This window comes from Carcharodon carcharias, chromosome 20 (genome assembly GCF_017639515.1).
Source record: "Carcharodon carcharias isolate sCarCar2 chromosome 20, sCarCar2.pri, whole genome shotgun sequence".
Taxonomy (NCBI): Eukaryota; Metazoa; Chordata; class Chondrichthyes; order Lamniformes; family Lamnidae; genus Carcharodon; species Carcharodon carcharias.
The window spans coordinates 76,066,230-76,078,928 of record NC_054486.1 but is presented as its reverse complement, the minus strand read 5'-3'; the positions used below and the strand labels follow the sequence as shown (position 1 = coordinate 76,078,928).

General features: G+C 39.1%; 1 protein-coding gene across 1 annotated transcript in view; it reads left to right on the top strand.

The window, feature by feature from the left end:
• Positions 1-12,699, top strand: part of LOC121292448 (tryptophan--tRNA ligase, cytoplasmic-like) — a 38,869-nt gene that overhangs the window by 16,134 nt on the left and 10,036 nt on the right. The window contains exons 7-10 of the mRNA XM_041214391.1: positions 1,274-1,374; positions 2,019-2,131; positions 8,685-8,858; positions 9,102-9,242. Coding sequence (XP_041070325.1) covers positions 1,274-1,374; positions 2,019-2,131; positions 8,685-8,858; positions 9,102-9,242 — 529 coding nt within the window. The remainder of the gene's footprint in view (positions 1-1,273; positions 1,375-2,018; positions 2,132-8,684; positions 8,859-9,101; positions 9,243-12,699) is intronic.

Sequence of the window (12,699 nt, the reverse complement as noted above, 5' to 3'; positions counted from 1 at the left end):
CTATTGGAAAAGACGATCTTAATCTAAATATGAGATGTGGCAGTAATGGTGGGTAACCTATAGAAAATCTTTTAGTGTGGAATGTAGGTTAGATTAATTAAGAGTATTTTGTATGTTATAATGCCAATTTTTTGTTAGTGGTACTGAAATAATTTACACTATTGAAAGTAAAATAGTGTGGCATGGTGCATTACTTCCAGAGATTAGTCCTCTGCTGTATGCTTTGTTTTAAACGACATTGTGACAGCGCATCTTCCCTTCTCAGCCCCAACTTAGCATACAGTGAAATGTTGCCATAATGTCTAGCCTTGATTCCTAAAGACAGTTTAATTTGTTTAAAAAAAATCTCACACACAACACCATAAAGGAAAAACAAATAGTGCACTCTATACTTATGGTCTCCGCTAGGGAACAAATACATTTCCAAACTATCAGCCATTGATTACCTTGATAACATGTTGAAATGTTGAAGACACTGCTGAGTGATGAGCATGACACGCCTGCAGCAGAGGAGGAAACCACTATGAAGGGGAAAATACCCATAAAGAAGACCCTTTTGCCAAATTGTAAGTAATGAGTGGAAAGATGTGAGAAGACATTTACCTTAAGGGGATAATTGGAGTGAATCGGGCAAGTTTTTGCTTTCCCTGCTGAATTATTAATAACTGCAGTGCTCCCAGCAATGCATGTGAAGAAAAAAAAACACCCAGTTCGGGCTGAATTTGATCCTAACCCAACAAGGTAAGTATCACATTCTCATGAAGCATGAAAGTGATTAAACTTGCTATGCTGTTAAAATTGCAATGAATTGAAATCTACACCAAAGTATCAGTCAACTATACTGCAATGTATTACATTATTTTTGGCCTCTGCTCCTGTGAACTCCTAGTACCCCAAACTTATCTGGCTGATGGAACAGACTGGACACCTGATCCCAAGCCTCTGCACCTCCAGCACTGTATAATAGCAGGCTTCTTGAAAATATGTGAAGTCAGCTGAAGGTAACTGGGCTCGGTCTTCCTTTACTGTACCTTTTCACCGTGAGATCAAAAATGGATTGATTCCATGGCATGTGTGTAGGAACTCCAATGCACTGCGCAAGAGAATGTACTTCTAAGATACACACCTAAGCACTACCCTACTCAACGTAGATTATGGCATCAAAATTACAGTTGTGCTAACTTTAGAACCAAGATTCTTCTTTAACTATAAATCAAGTGCTTTTTCACCTCAGGTCTGCAAATATAATATTTTAATTCTGTTCTGGCTGCAGACAGAGCCCAGGATTCTATCAGAATGTGGTTAAAATCCAGAAACATGTTACTTTTAATCAAGTGAAGGGGATCTTTGGCTTTGGAGATAGTGACTGTATAGGTAAGATTAATAGTGCTTATTTTCAAAATTTAATCGAAAGTTTGACCTTGTGCACTGAAGCCAACATTTTTGTGTCACCTTCAGTACGTTCATTTCTTATGTTTCCGCTCCTGCCATGGGGTCCCATCAACATCTAGTTTTATTGTGATTTCATCAAACTTTATCAAATGTTTTCTGTGAGCAGACTTGTGTTCCTTTTGATAACCATTAAACTGGAAACTACGGCATAGCCCCATGAACAGATTTGTGACCTCAAAGTTAAAAGCTTCATTTCGACTGTACCAGCTTCTAATCACCAATCCTACCATGAGAATGTTTTGTTAAATTTCTGCAAGAACCTTATCTTTCATAATTAAGCAACTAGCATTCCATTAATTAGCTATGATTAAGCAAATTTAAACTGAGAACAAATATTGTATTGTGTCTGGGGAAAGTTTAATATTTGACCGACAATGTTAATATATAAACATGTGAGTTTAATAAACATATAAATATATATAACTTGTGTTCTTTGAGGTAAATTAGTGTAACATCACTTTAGATCTTTTATGGTAAATATCTAACTTTGTTAATCACTTTGTGTTTGATTGCTCTTGTTAAGAAATGGATTTTAAAAATTCTAACTCAGTATTTTTAATTGACAGGAAAGATCAGTTTTCCTGCTATCCAGGCGGCTCCATCTTTCAGCACCTCATTTCCACAAATCTTTAATGGCCAAAAGGATATTCAATGTCTAATTCCCTGTGCTATTGACCAGGTCAGAGCTAAGTGCTAGCCAAAGAGAATACATATTCTTGAAATGTGCCTGACCTTTGAATTATAAGTATTAATTGCATTCAAGTTTACACTATGTGGTACATGTTTTTTCTCCCCCCATGAGTCATTTTCATTATACACCACCTGTAGCCTAAGATCCCAGAGGACAGACAGATCTGTGACAATATCAGAACAAAAGTGACAATTAAGCTGCACTATTCGAAGAAGAGTGTCATCATTTTCCCAGTGTCATAGTCTACATTTATCCCTCACCCACTATCGCCAAAGAAGAAAATCTGGCCATTTATCTCTTTTAAGTTTGTGTGATCTTGCTGTGCAAGATTGACTCCACATTTTCCTACATTGACTGCATTTCAAAAGTACATCAATGTGAAATACTTTGGAATATCCTGAGGCCACGAAAGGTGCTATATAAATGTAAATTATTTCTTTAAAATGTTTAGAAGAGCAGCCTGGAAACAGCTTTCTGTTTTGGATAGTGTTTTGTGTTGAGGAACTTGCCATGTGTTTGACACATCATACAACAATATGACTGAATTCAACAGTTCATAGATAAGCAAAATACTGCGGATGCTGGAAATTTGAAACAAAAATAAAAGTTGCTGGAGAAATTCAGCAGGTCTGACAGCATCTGTGGAGAGAAAGACAAGAGTTAATGTTCCAAGTCCAGGTGACTCCTCTTCAGAACGAACAAGAAGTAGAAATGTGGTGAAATGTATACTGTATAAGGGGGGTGGGACAGATGAAGCTGGATAGCAGGCCAGTGATAGGTGGAGGCAAAGGAGAGATTGCAAAAGTTATAAACAAAAGGTCGAAGGGGTGTTGATGATAATCTTTTAAATGAAAACCAAATCAACAAAATTGGGATAAATCAGGCACAGCCCCTAATTCAGGTCAGCTGTAAAACCAAGAACAAAGTTTAAAGGAAACTTACAAGCTTTAAATCAAAATGTGATTAAAGGGGTCAACAAAACACCCCAGTCCCTGCGGTGCCCACCGAGCACGGAAGGCCTCGAGAGTGCCAGCAGACACCGCGTGCTCCTTCTCCAGGGTTGATGATGGTGATACTGGCTAAAGGAGGTGCTAATGATGACATTAAGAGTAGGAAGCAGGATGAGCCAGTGACAGATGGCCCTAGTGGGGGTGGGGTGGGGGGAGGGGACGGTGTGGGAGAAAAGATCGAAATAGGCTAAAAGGTGGGGATAAAACAATGAATGGAAATAAATTTTAAAAATAATAATAGAAATGGGTAGGGAAAAAATGTATATATTAAAAATTTTAAAATAAATATTTGAAAAAATCCCCCTTTTTTCAAATATTGATTTTTAAATTTTCATGCATTTTTTCCCTACCTATTTCTATTATTATTTTTTTAATTTATTTCCATTCATTGTTTTATCCCCATCTTTTAGCCTATTTTGATCCTTGCTCCCACACCGTCCCCACCCCACCCCCACTAGGGCCATCTGTCACTGGCTCATCCTGCTTCCTACTCTTAATGTCATCATTAGCACCTCCTTTAGCCAGTATCACCACCATCAACACCCCTTCGACCTTTTTATAACTTTTGCAATCTCTCCTTTGCCTCCGCCTATCACTGGCCTTCTATCCAGTTTCACCTGTCCCACCCCCCTTAAACAGTAAATTTTCACCACATTTCTACTTCTCGTTAGTTCTGAAGAAGAGTCATCTGGACTTGAAATGTTAACTCTGTCTTTTTCTCCACAGATGCTGTCAGACCTGCTGAGTCTTTCCAGCAACTTTTGTTTTTGTCAACAGTTCATAGCCCAGGCATCACCATATAGTCTCTCATATTGCTATTTGGTGCTGCAAAAAGTTGCTGTACACAGCTAGATCTTAATATAATTTTGTTGTAGCAGATTTGAATTTCTTATAAATTATAATTATTTGCAGTTTATATTATTTTTAGTTTATATTAAAGTATATTCAGCATACTTTGACAAAAGTGCTTGGTTCTGCAAGCCATTGTTCTTGTAAATAGGCTTTGAGAAACATAAAATTTTAGGAAACTTGGATTTTCAGCATAGAAGGAAGTCATTCATCCCCTTGTATTCCATGCTGACCAAAAAAGAGCGTAATCCCACCTTCCAGCTCTGAGTTTTTCCAGGTATTTTTATTTTTATTTTTGTTTTGGATTTCCAGCATCCGCAGTTTTTTGCTTTTATTCCAGCTCTTGGTCCTGCTCATTACAGCACCTCAAGTTCACATTCAAGTCTTTTTTAAATGCAGTGAAGGTTTCTGCCTCTACCACCTTTCAGGCAGTGAGTTCCAGACTCCAGCTACAATCTGGATGGAAAATATTTCTCCTCATTTCCACTCTAATCCTTCTGCCAATTATTTTAATTTTATGCCCCCTGGTTGTTGACCTCTCCGCTAATGGAAAAGATCCTTCCTACCACTCTGTCTAAGCACCTCTCAGAATTTTATGCACCTCAATTAAGTATCCCCTCAGTCTCCACTGTCCACAAGAAAACAACCCTAGTCTATCCAATCCTCATTACTAAAATTCTCCGTTCTTGGCAACATCCTCATAAACCTATATGCTCTCCAGCTTGATACAATCCCCCTGTAATGTGCTGACCAGAACTGTATGTAGTACTCTAGCTATGATCAAACTAGCATTTTATATAGTTCTGGTACAACCTCCCTGTCCTTAGATTCTAATCCTCAGTCAATAAAGAAAAGTATCCTGTATGCCTTCTTGAACATTTTATCTACCTGCCCTGCTACAATAGGGATCTGTGGACATGCACTCCATGCCCTCTGTTCTTTTACACTTTTCAGTATCCTGCCATTTATCGTGCATTCCCTTGCTTTGTTTGAGCTGTCCAAACATTTCAAACTTCACACTTCTCCAGAATGAATTCCATTTACCATTTGTCTGCCTACCCATGAGGGTCCTTGTACTGAGCCCTGCAGAACATAATCATAAACCCCAACCCTTTGCTTCCTGCCACTGAGCCATTTTTGGATCCAATTTGCTTTTTTCACTTGGATCCCATAAGCATTTAGTCTTCTGATCAGACTGCCATGTGTAACCTTGTCAAAAGCCTTGCTAAAATCTATGTTGACTACATCAAATGTGCTACCCTTATTGACAGTCTCTATTTCCACCTCAAAAATTCAATCATGTTAGTCAGACATGAACTTTCCTTAACAAATTCATGCTTAATTTTCCTTGATTTAATCCATGCTTTTCTATATGGCAACTTATATTGTGTCTCAGAATTTTTTTCCAATAATTTGCTCACCACCAAGGTTCAGCTGACTAGTCTGTAATTACTTAAGGCTATACCTTATTTCCTTTTTAGCGGTCATCCAGCATCATGCCTGTAGCCAGACAGCATTGGAAAATAGTGGTCAGAGCATCTATTTTTTATTTCCTTGCTTCCCATAGCAATCTGGGGTATATTTCATCCATACCTAATGATTTATCCACTTTCAAGGATGCTAAACACCTTAATATTTCCTCCCTCACTGTTTATCCTTGCTAATATTTCATACTACTCCTCCTTAAATATAATGTTTGCTTCATTCTCTCTTTTGTGAAAACAGACTCAAAGTATTCATGAAGAACCATGCTCACCTCTCCTAACTCCATACACACATTACATTTTTGGTCTCAAATTGGTCCTTACTTTTCCTTAGTTATCCTCTTGTTGTTTATGTATTTCTCTTTGGTTTTCTTAATTTTACTTCCCAATATTTTTTGCTCTCTTTGCTTTCTTAATTGCAGTCACTTGGTGGTACAAAATTTCAATCACGGAGTCATATCTAACAGTAGAACAGTAAAACTCAGAACGTCTATTGGGTAGCACTTGCTGAACAATCCTGGACATGCGAATAGCTACCCAGTAACCAATTTAAGATATTCAGTCAAACTTGCAATATGGTTCAACTTACACTTGCTAGAAGCGACATATGTTCATACACAGGGACTCGTTCTCTGTAAGCAAAAGGAATATGTTCAAGCCTTGCAATTTTTTTTTTAATTACTAGAGAGCTAGTAATTGGGGAGCTTATGGCTCACTGTTGCTTTCTCCATGGCAACACCTTAACCAATTGGAGTCAACTTGCCAACCAATCAGCACCCTTTTCTCCTGTAGCATAAATTGTGTAATCGTTTGAAATTTGGCATTCTTGCATTTGTCCTGATGAGTGTAAGATGAAAAGCTTCAGCAGCATGTCACACCTTTCAGCTATATTTCTTGATTTCTTTTTTCATTTCACTCCTGCACTTTCTGAACTCTCTAGGCTTTCTGCAGTATTGAGTTTTAGGCATCTGACGTCTTTATTGCCTTATCCTACTCAGTATGCTCTTTGACATTTGGTGGGGGCGGTGGAGTGGGACCTAGGTTTGGGAATGCAATGCTTTATCTTTGTGGGAACTTATTCGTTGTGAACCCTCTTTAGCTTTTCCTTGAATGCCTCTCACTACTCTGACACTGATTTGCCATCAAGTAGCTGTTTCCCATCCACTTCTGCCAAATCACATCTCAACTTAATAAAATTAGCCTTCCCCAACTTACAGCTTTTACCCTTGGTCTATATTTGCCCTTTTTCATAATAACACTAAACCTAACTGAAGTATGATCACTACCAATAAAATGTTTTCCCACAGATGCCCTTTCCAGCTGCTCAGTTTCCTTTCCTAAAATGAAGTCCAGAAGTGACCTTTCTCTTGGGCTTGTCCTGTAATGGCTTATAAAGTTCTCCTAAATGCATTTTAAGAATTCTGTGCCATCTGCATCTTATACACTGATTTTTATCCCAGTTAATATTAGGGAGATGAAATCCCCTATTACTACTGACATTTTGTTTCTGTACTGTTCAGCAATTCGCCTACCTATTTGCTCTACTATTTCCTTCTGACTGAGGATTTATAGTATACTCCCAGCATTGTGATTACCTCTTTCTTGTCTCTCAAATCAACCAATATTACCTCATTTGATGCTCCTTCTAGCAATACATCCCTCCTCGTAGCTATGATTGTTTCTCTAACTAATATAATCAACCTCCCCCCTACATTTTTTGTTCCCCTCTCTATTCCATCTGAAAACCTTGTAACCAGGAATGTTGAGCTGCCATCCCTGCCCTTCTTTAAGCCACATTTCAGAAATGGCCATGATGCCATACTTCCAAGTACCCATCTGTGCTCTCAGTTCATCTGCCTTATTCATTGTGCAATGAAGTACATACCAGTGATTCCTAAACAACTTCTTTGTTAGTTATTTTCTAGCCTTTGCTTCCTCAACTTTCCATTCTCACTTTTTAATTTTCTGCCTTCTATTTCCAACTTTGATTCTCTTCCTTCTGAATCTATACTCCGGTTTCTATTCTCCTGCCAAGTGAGTTTAAATTATCCCCAACAGCGCCAACAAACCTCCTCACTGAGATATTGTTCCTAGCTCTGTTGAGGTCCAACCGCTTTCCAGTCTCTCTGCCACAGAAACCTAAATCCCTCTGGCGATTACAGCCTTTGAGATCCTTCTTTTTGATTTCTTTCCTAGCTCCCTGAAATCTGCCTGCAAGTCGTCATCCTTCTTCCCACCTGTGTCATTGGTACCAATATGGACCAAGACCCCCCACCCCCTTGCACAATGTTTTGCAGCTGCTCAGTGACATCCTTGACCCTGGCTTCAGAGAGGCAACATCTTGGAGTCATGTCTGTCGTCACAGAAACATCTGTCCATTCAGCTTGACTATTTAATCTCTCTACCACTATTGCTTTCCTGACTTCCTTCCTCCTCCACTGTACAGCTGAGCCATCCATGATTCTGTGGCCTTGCGTCTGGCTGTACACCCGAAAGGGCAGGGGAGGGGGGTGCAGACAGGGAGTGGGTGCCTGCAATACCTGCCTGGTCCTTCACTGTCTGGTGCTCACAAATTCCCTCTGCCTGCACACCCTTACACTGCAATGTGACCACCTACGGAAGCACGCTACCCATGTATCTCTCACTGATGCACCGGATTGCATTTCACAGGATTGCGGTGCTCTTCCATATCTCTATTTATTAGATTAAACTTGACAGAAATAAACTAAAGACTTATTTACCAAAAAAAAACACTCACCAGGTACTCACTCAGCATCTTCCCATGTGCTGCTGCCATTTCAGGTTTGTTTTTTGCCTCAATCCTGATATTTGTGCTTCTGCCCCTGAACTCCTTCAGTTCTGTGCTCTCTTCTGCTCCAGTCTCTTCCATCCTATGGTATCACTCCTTGATTTTCATTTTTGTTCTCACTCTGCCACTGCTTTCATCCCTGCCTCTTACCTCTGGTCCCACTCCCGCTGTTGCACTCAAGTCTTGAGGTGCTGCTTCTTTTATCCTCATGCCTCACCTCTAGTTTCACTGTCGACACTGCTTCTCTTGTCTTTCTAAGTTTTTTTTTTACTATAACTATGTGCATGTAATTGCTTAAATTTGACTGCAATTAATATTCACATGCCCCAAGATTAGTTTTGAGAGCAAAACTTCAATTCTGTTTAACCACTTGTGTTATTTTTTCATAGGACCCATATTTTCGGATGACCAGGGATGTTGCTCCAAGGATTGGATATCCAAAACCAGCATTGTTGCATTCAGTCTTCTTCCCTGCTCTGCAAGGAGCACAAACAAAAATGAGTGCCAGTGACTCCAATTCATCCATCTTCCTCACAGATACCCCAAAGCAGATCAAAACAAAGGTAATGTTCATCATATATCAAGTATGTACATAAGGCAGAAAATTATTACCTTATTTGGTGGTCAAAACAGTGGTTCATCTTGCATATAAGGTTTAGTCCAAGTCTATTTTGTAATACTATTCTTTGAAGGTATTGTCAACAATAGCTGTTTTTTGAAAGTGAACTATTACCAGAGCGATAATATAAAATATAGTTACATGCAACAACATTAACGCTAATTTAATTGTAATATTTTATCCTCAGATCAACAAGCATGCTTTTTCAGGTGGCAAGGATACTATTGAAGAACACCAACAGTTTGGTGGGAATTGTGAAGTAGATGTATCTTACATGTATTTGACCTTTTTCCTAGAAGATGATGAGAAACTGGACAAAATAAAACAGGTCAGTGTAATGTATTTCATTTTAAAATTTTCTTTTTAAAGTGTTTATTGCGCTACCCCTCCTCCACAGCCGCCAGCACACTAACCTACTCTGACCTGGTCAAAATTAAAACACAGAATCTCACAGGTAATAATTTCTGGATTGTTACCTGTGCCACTTGAAAGCTGGCAAAGGGACAAACCGATTAGGATGGTAAATTCATTGCTGAAAGAATGGTGTGGGAGGCAGGGTTTTCAATTCATGGAGCACTGGCACCAGTAATGGCAAAAAAAAGCTGTTCCATTGGGATGGGCTCCACTTAAACCATAATGAGGCCTGTGTCCTGGTGAATCGTGTAACGAGGGCAGTAAATAGGGCTTTAAACTAATGAATTGGTTGTGGGGATAGGATTCAGGGAAGGTTAAATTCAAAAGCAATTGTATGAATGTTGAGGCTGGAGAACAAGATAGCAATTTGGATCAAATTAACCAGAAAAGGTCAGGAAGAGACTTAGAGTTTAAAAGGTTATAGGCCATTAGTCACTAAAGTGATATCAGGGAAAAATATAAATAAATTAATAGAAATACATAGGTTTCATCTCACAAAGATTATGAAAACGTGGTTAGAGTGACCAGGGTTGGGAGTTAAAAGTTCCAGGATTCTTGACTTTTGGAATTGACAGGGAAAATAGAAATGGGACGGCAGTGATAGTCCTGATAATAAAAATTGGAATAAAGACAGTAGTGAGAAAAAGATCTTGGCTCAGAGAATAAAGATGTAGAATTCGTTTGGGTACAGCTAAGAAACAAGGGGCAGAAAACAGTGGTAGGAGTAATTAATAAGCCCCCTAACAGTAATTGCCATGCCAAGTAGAGTGTAAATGATGAGATCAGAGGTGCATGTAGTAAGTGTTATACAACTATCAGAGGGCACTTTAATCTTCAAGTAGACTGGACAAACCAAATTTGCAGCAGTAGTATGGAGGATGAGTTCATTGATTGGATTGAAAGTTTTCTAAATCGTTATGTTATGGAACCAATTAGGAAACAGGCTGGCTTGGATGTAGTATTATGCAATAAGGTAGGGTTAATTAATAATCTTGTAGTAAAGGAACCTCTTGGGAAGTGTGATCATATGGTAGAATTTTATGTTGAGTTTAGAGTGTGATTTTGTTGAATCCATAACTAGGATCCTATGTATGAATGAAGCAAATTAAGTAGGTATGAGGGGCGAATAGGCCAAGGTAGGTTGGAAAATTAGATTTAAAAGGCATGACAGTAGATAAACAATGAAAATATCAAAAGAAATAATTCATAATATATATTCCCTTGAGGAATAAAAACCTCATGGTATAAGTGACCCTATGGTGGCTATTAAGAAGTTAGACTAATGGATGCAGTTTAAAATGTTCCCAAAAATAGTAGTAAGTTTGAGGATCAGGCCGATTTTAGAATTCAACAAAGAATGCTCAGAAAATTGATGGAAAATACAATATGAGAGTGAACAAGAAAGAGAGAAGAACAGATTGTGAAAGCTTCTATAGACACGTAAAAAGGGAAAGTAGTCATTTGGCAGTACAGAACTTGAGTATTGCTGAAAAAAGAAGTTTTTTTGTCAAACCTTTTCGTCTTGCACTCATCAGGAAATTTGCAAGAAAATGACAATGTCAAGGGCGACAGCAATTTATACTGTATGAGAAGAGAGTGCTGATTAGTTGGCAAGTAGACTCTGTTGGAGGCAGTGCCAAGGAGAATGCACCAGCTGATGGAGACTGACAGTTAACTGCCAAGCATTGCTGAAATTTAAACCAGGCAGCTTGACGCTGGTCAAGACATTGCCGTGGGAAATGAACCAGGAAATGGCTGTCGCTTATTTTGTTTAGTTGCAATGTATGTACATGTTCTTTCTGTTTGCAAAGAACAGGGCCCTGTACATTAATCTATGTAGCTTCCAGTACACACACACGCCACACTGTGAACCTGACTGATGATCTTAAATTGGTTGTCAGCGTAATTCTTAACACACTGAGGATTATTTAGCAAAAATTGTCCAATCGTGGAATCACATCTAATGTTGGACACTGTTTCGAGTCTTGCAAGCATGGGCTGGTTGGGTACGGTCTGTACCTTGAATGTTGCAAATATCAACTATCAATATACAGACTATACCCAACCAGCCCATGCTTGCAAAACTCAAAACACAGTGTCCAACATTAGATGTGATTCTGCGATTGGACATTTGCTAAATAATCCTCAATGTGTTAAGAATTACACTGACAACCAATTTTAGATCGTCAGTTGGACTTGCAGTGTAGCAGATTTGTATGTACTGGAAGCTACATATGTTAATACACCGGGCCCTGTTCTTTGTAGACAGAAAGGACATGTACACACATTGCACCTGTTTCAGCTAAACAAAATAAGTAACAGCCATTCTCTGGTTCATTTCCCAGAGCAATGTCTTGACCAATCAGAGTCAAGTGGCCTGGTTTAAATTTTAAGCCATGCTTGGCAATTAACTGTCAGTCATCAACAACTGGTGCATTCTCCATGGCAGCGCCTCTACCAGAGTCCATTTGCCAATCCATCAGTACTCTCTTCTCATAAGTTTGTAAATTGTTGTTTCACCTGACATTGGTATTTTCTTGGGAATTGTCATGATGAGTGTAAGACAAAAAGCTTCGATGATAAATGTCTCTGTTTTTGTCAGCAATAAAAAGGAAAAGATTAATAACAGTAATCAATAAACAAATTAGAGGCAGAGACAGGAGAAAGTATAATAGGAAATTGGTGGCAGCGGCTATACCACAATTCAAGGATGACATCTACTCAGGGTTCAGTTTTCTGCCATGGGTTTTCAGGCCAGTTTTCAACACGTGGATCTTTGGGCGTGTTCAGCATGATGCCCCACAATGTAGTGGGATTCAGAATTCAGGATTTGCTTCCTTCTCTGCCATCAGTATGCCTCATTATTAAGGCATTAAGAACTCAAAAGTGTGATGCAGCTTGACGGACAACTTGTCATCATTCTGAGCAATTGGTAGAAAGCTCCTACCAGTCACTAATGTCAATGCTGCTGCTCTTCAAGAAGAACTTCAGAGTGTCTTTGAAGCTTTCCTTTGATCTTCCCAGGTGTTTGACCATTTGAAAGTTGAAAGAACAGGACCTGGTGGAGGCAAAAACTTTCAACCATTGGGACACTGGCCAATCCATCGAAGTTGATCTTGCAGGACTTTTGGCTGAATGCTTGTGGGCCTGGCTTCAAGAAGGACACAGACACAGTTCAATGGCCCTCCCATTGAATCCGAAGGATGCGGCAGAGACTTTGTTGAGGGAATTTCTTTAGTAATCTTCTGCTGGCGCTGATGCACAGTCCAGGTCTTTCTGCAGTACGGGAGCATGGTGAAGACAGCTGCTCTGTACACTATGCCTTTTGTTGACTTGCAGGGGTCTTTATTGTTCTGTTGTTCGTAGAGGAC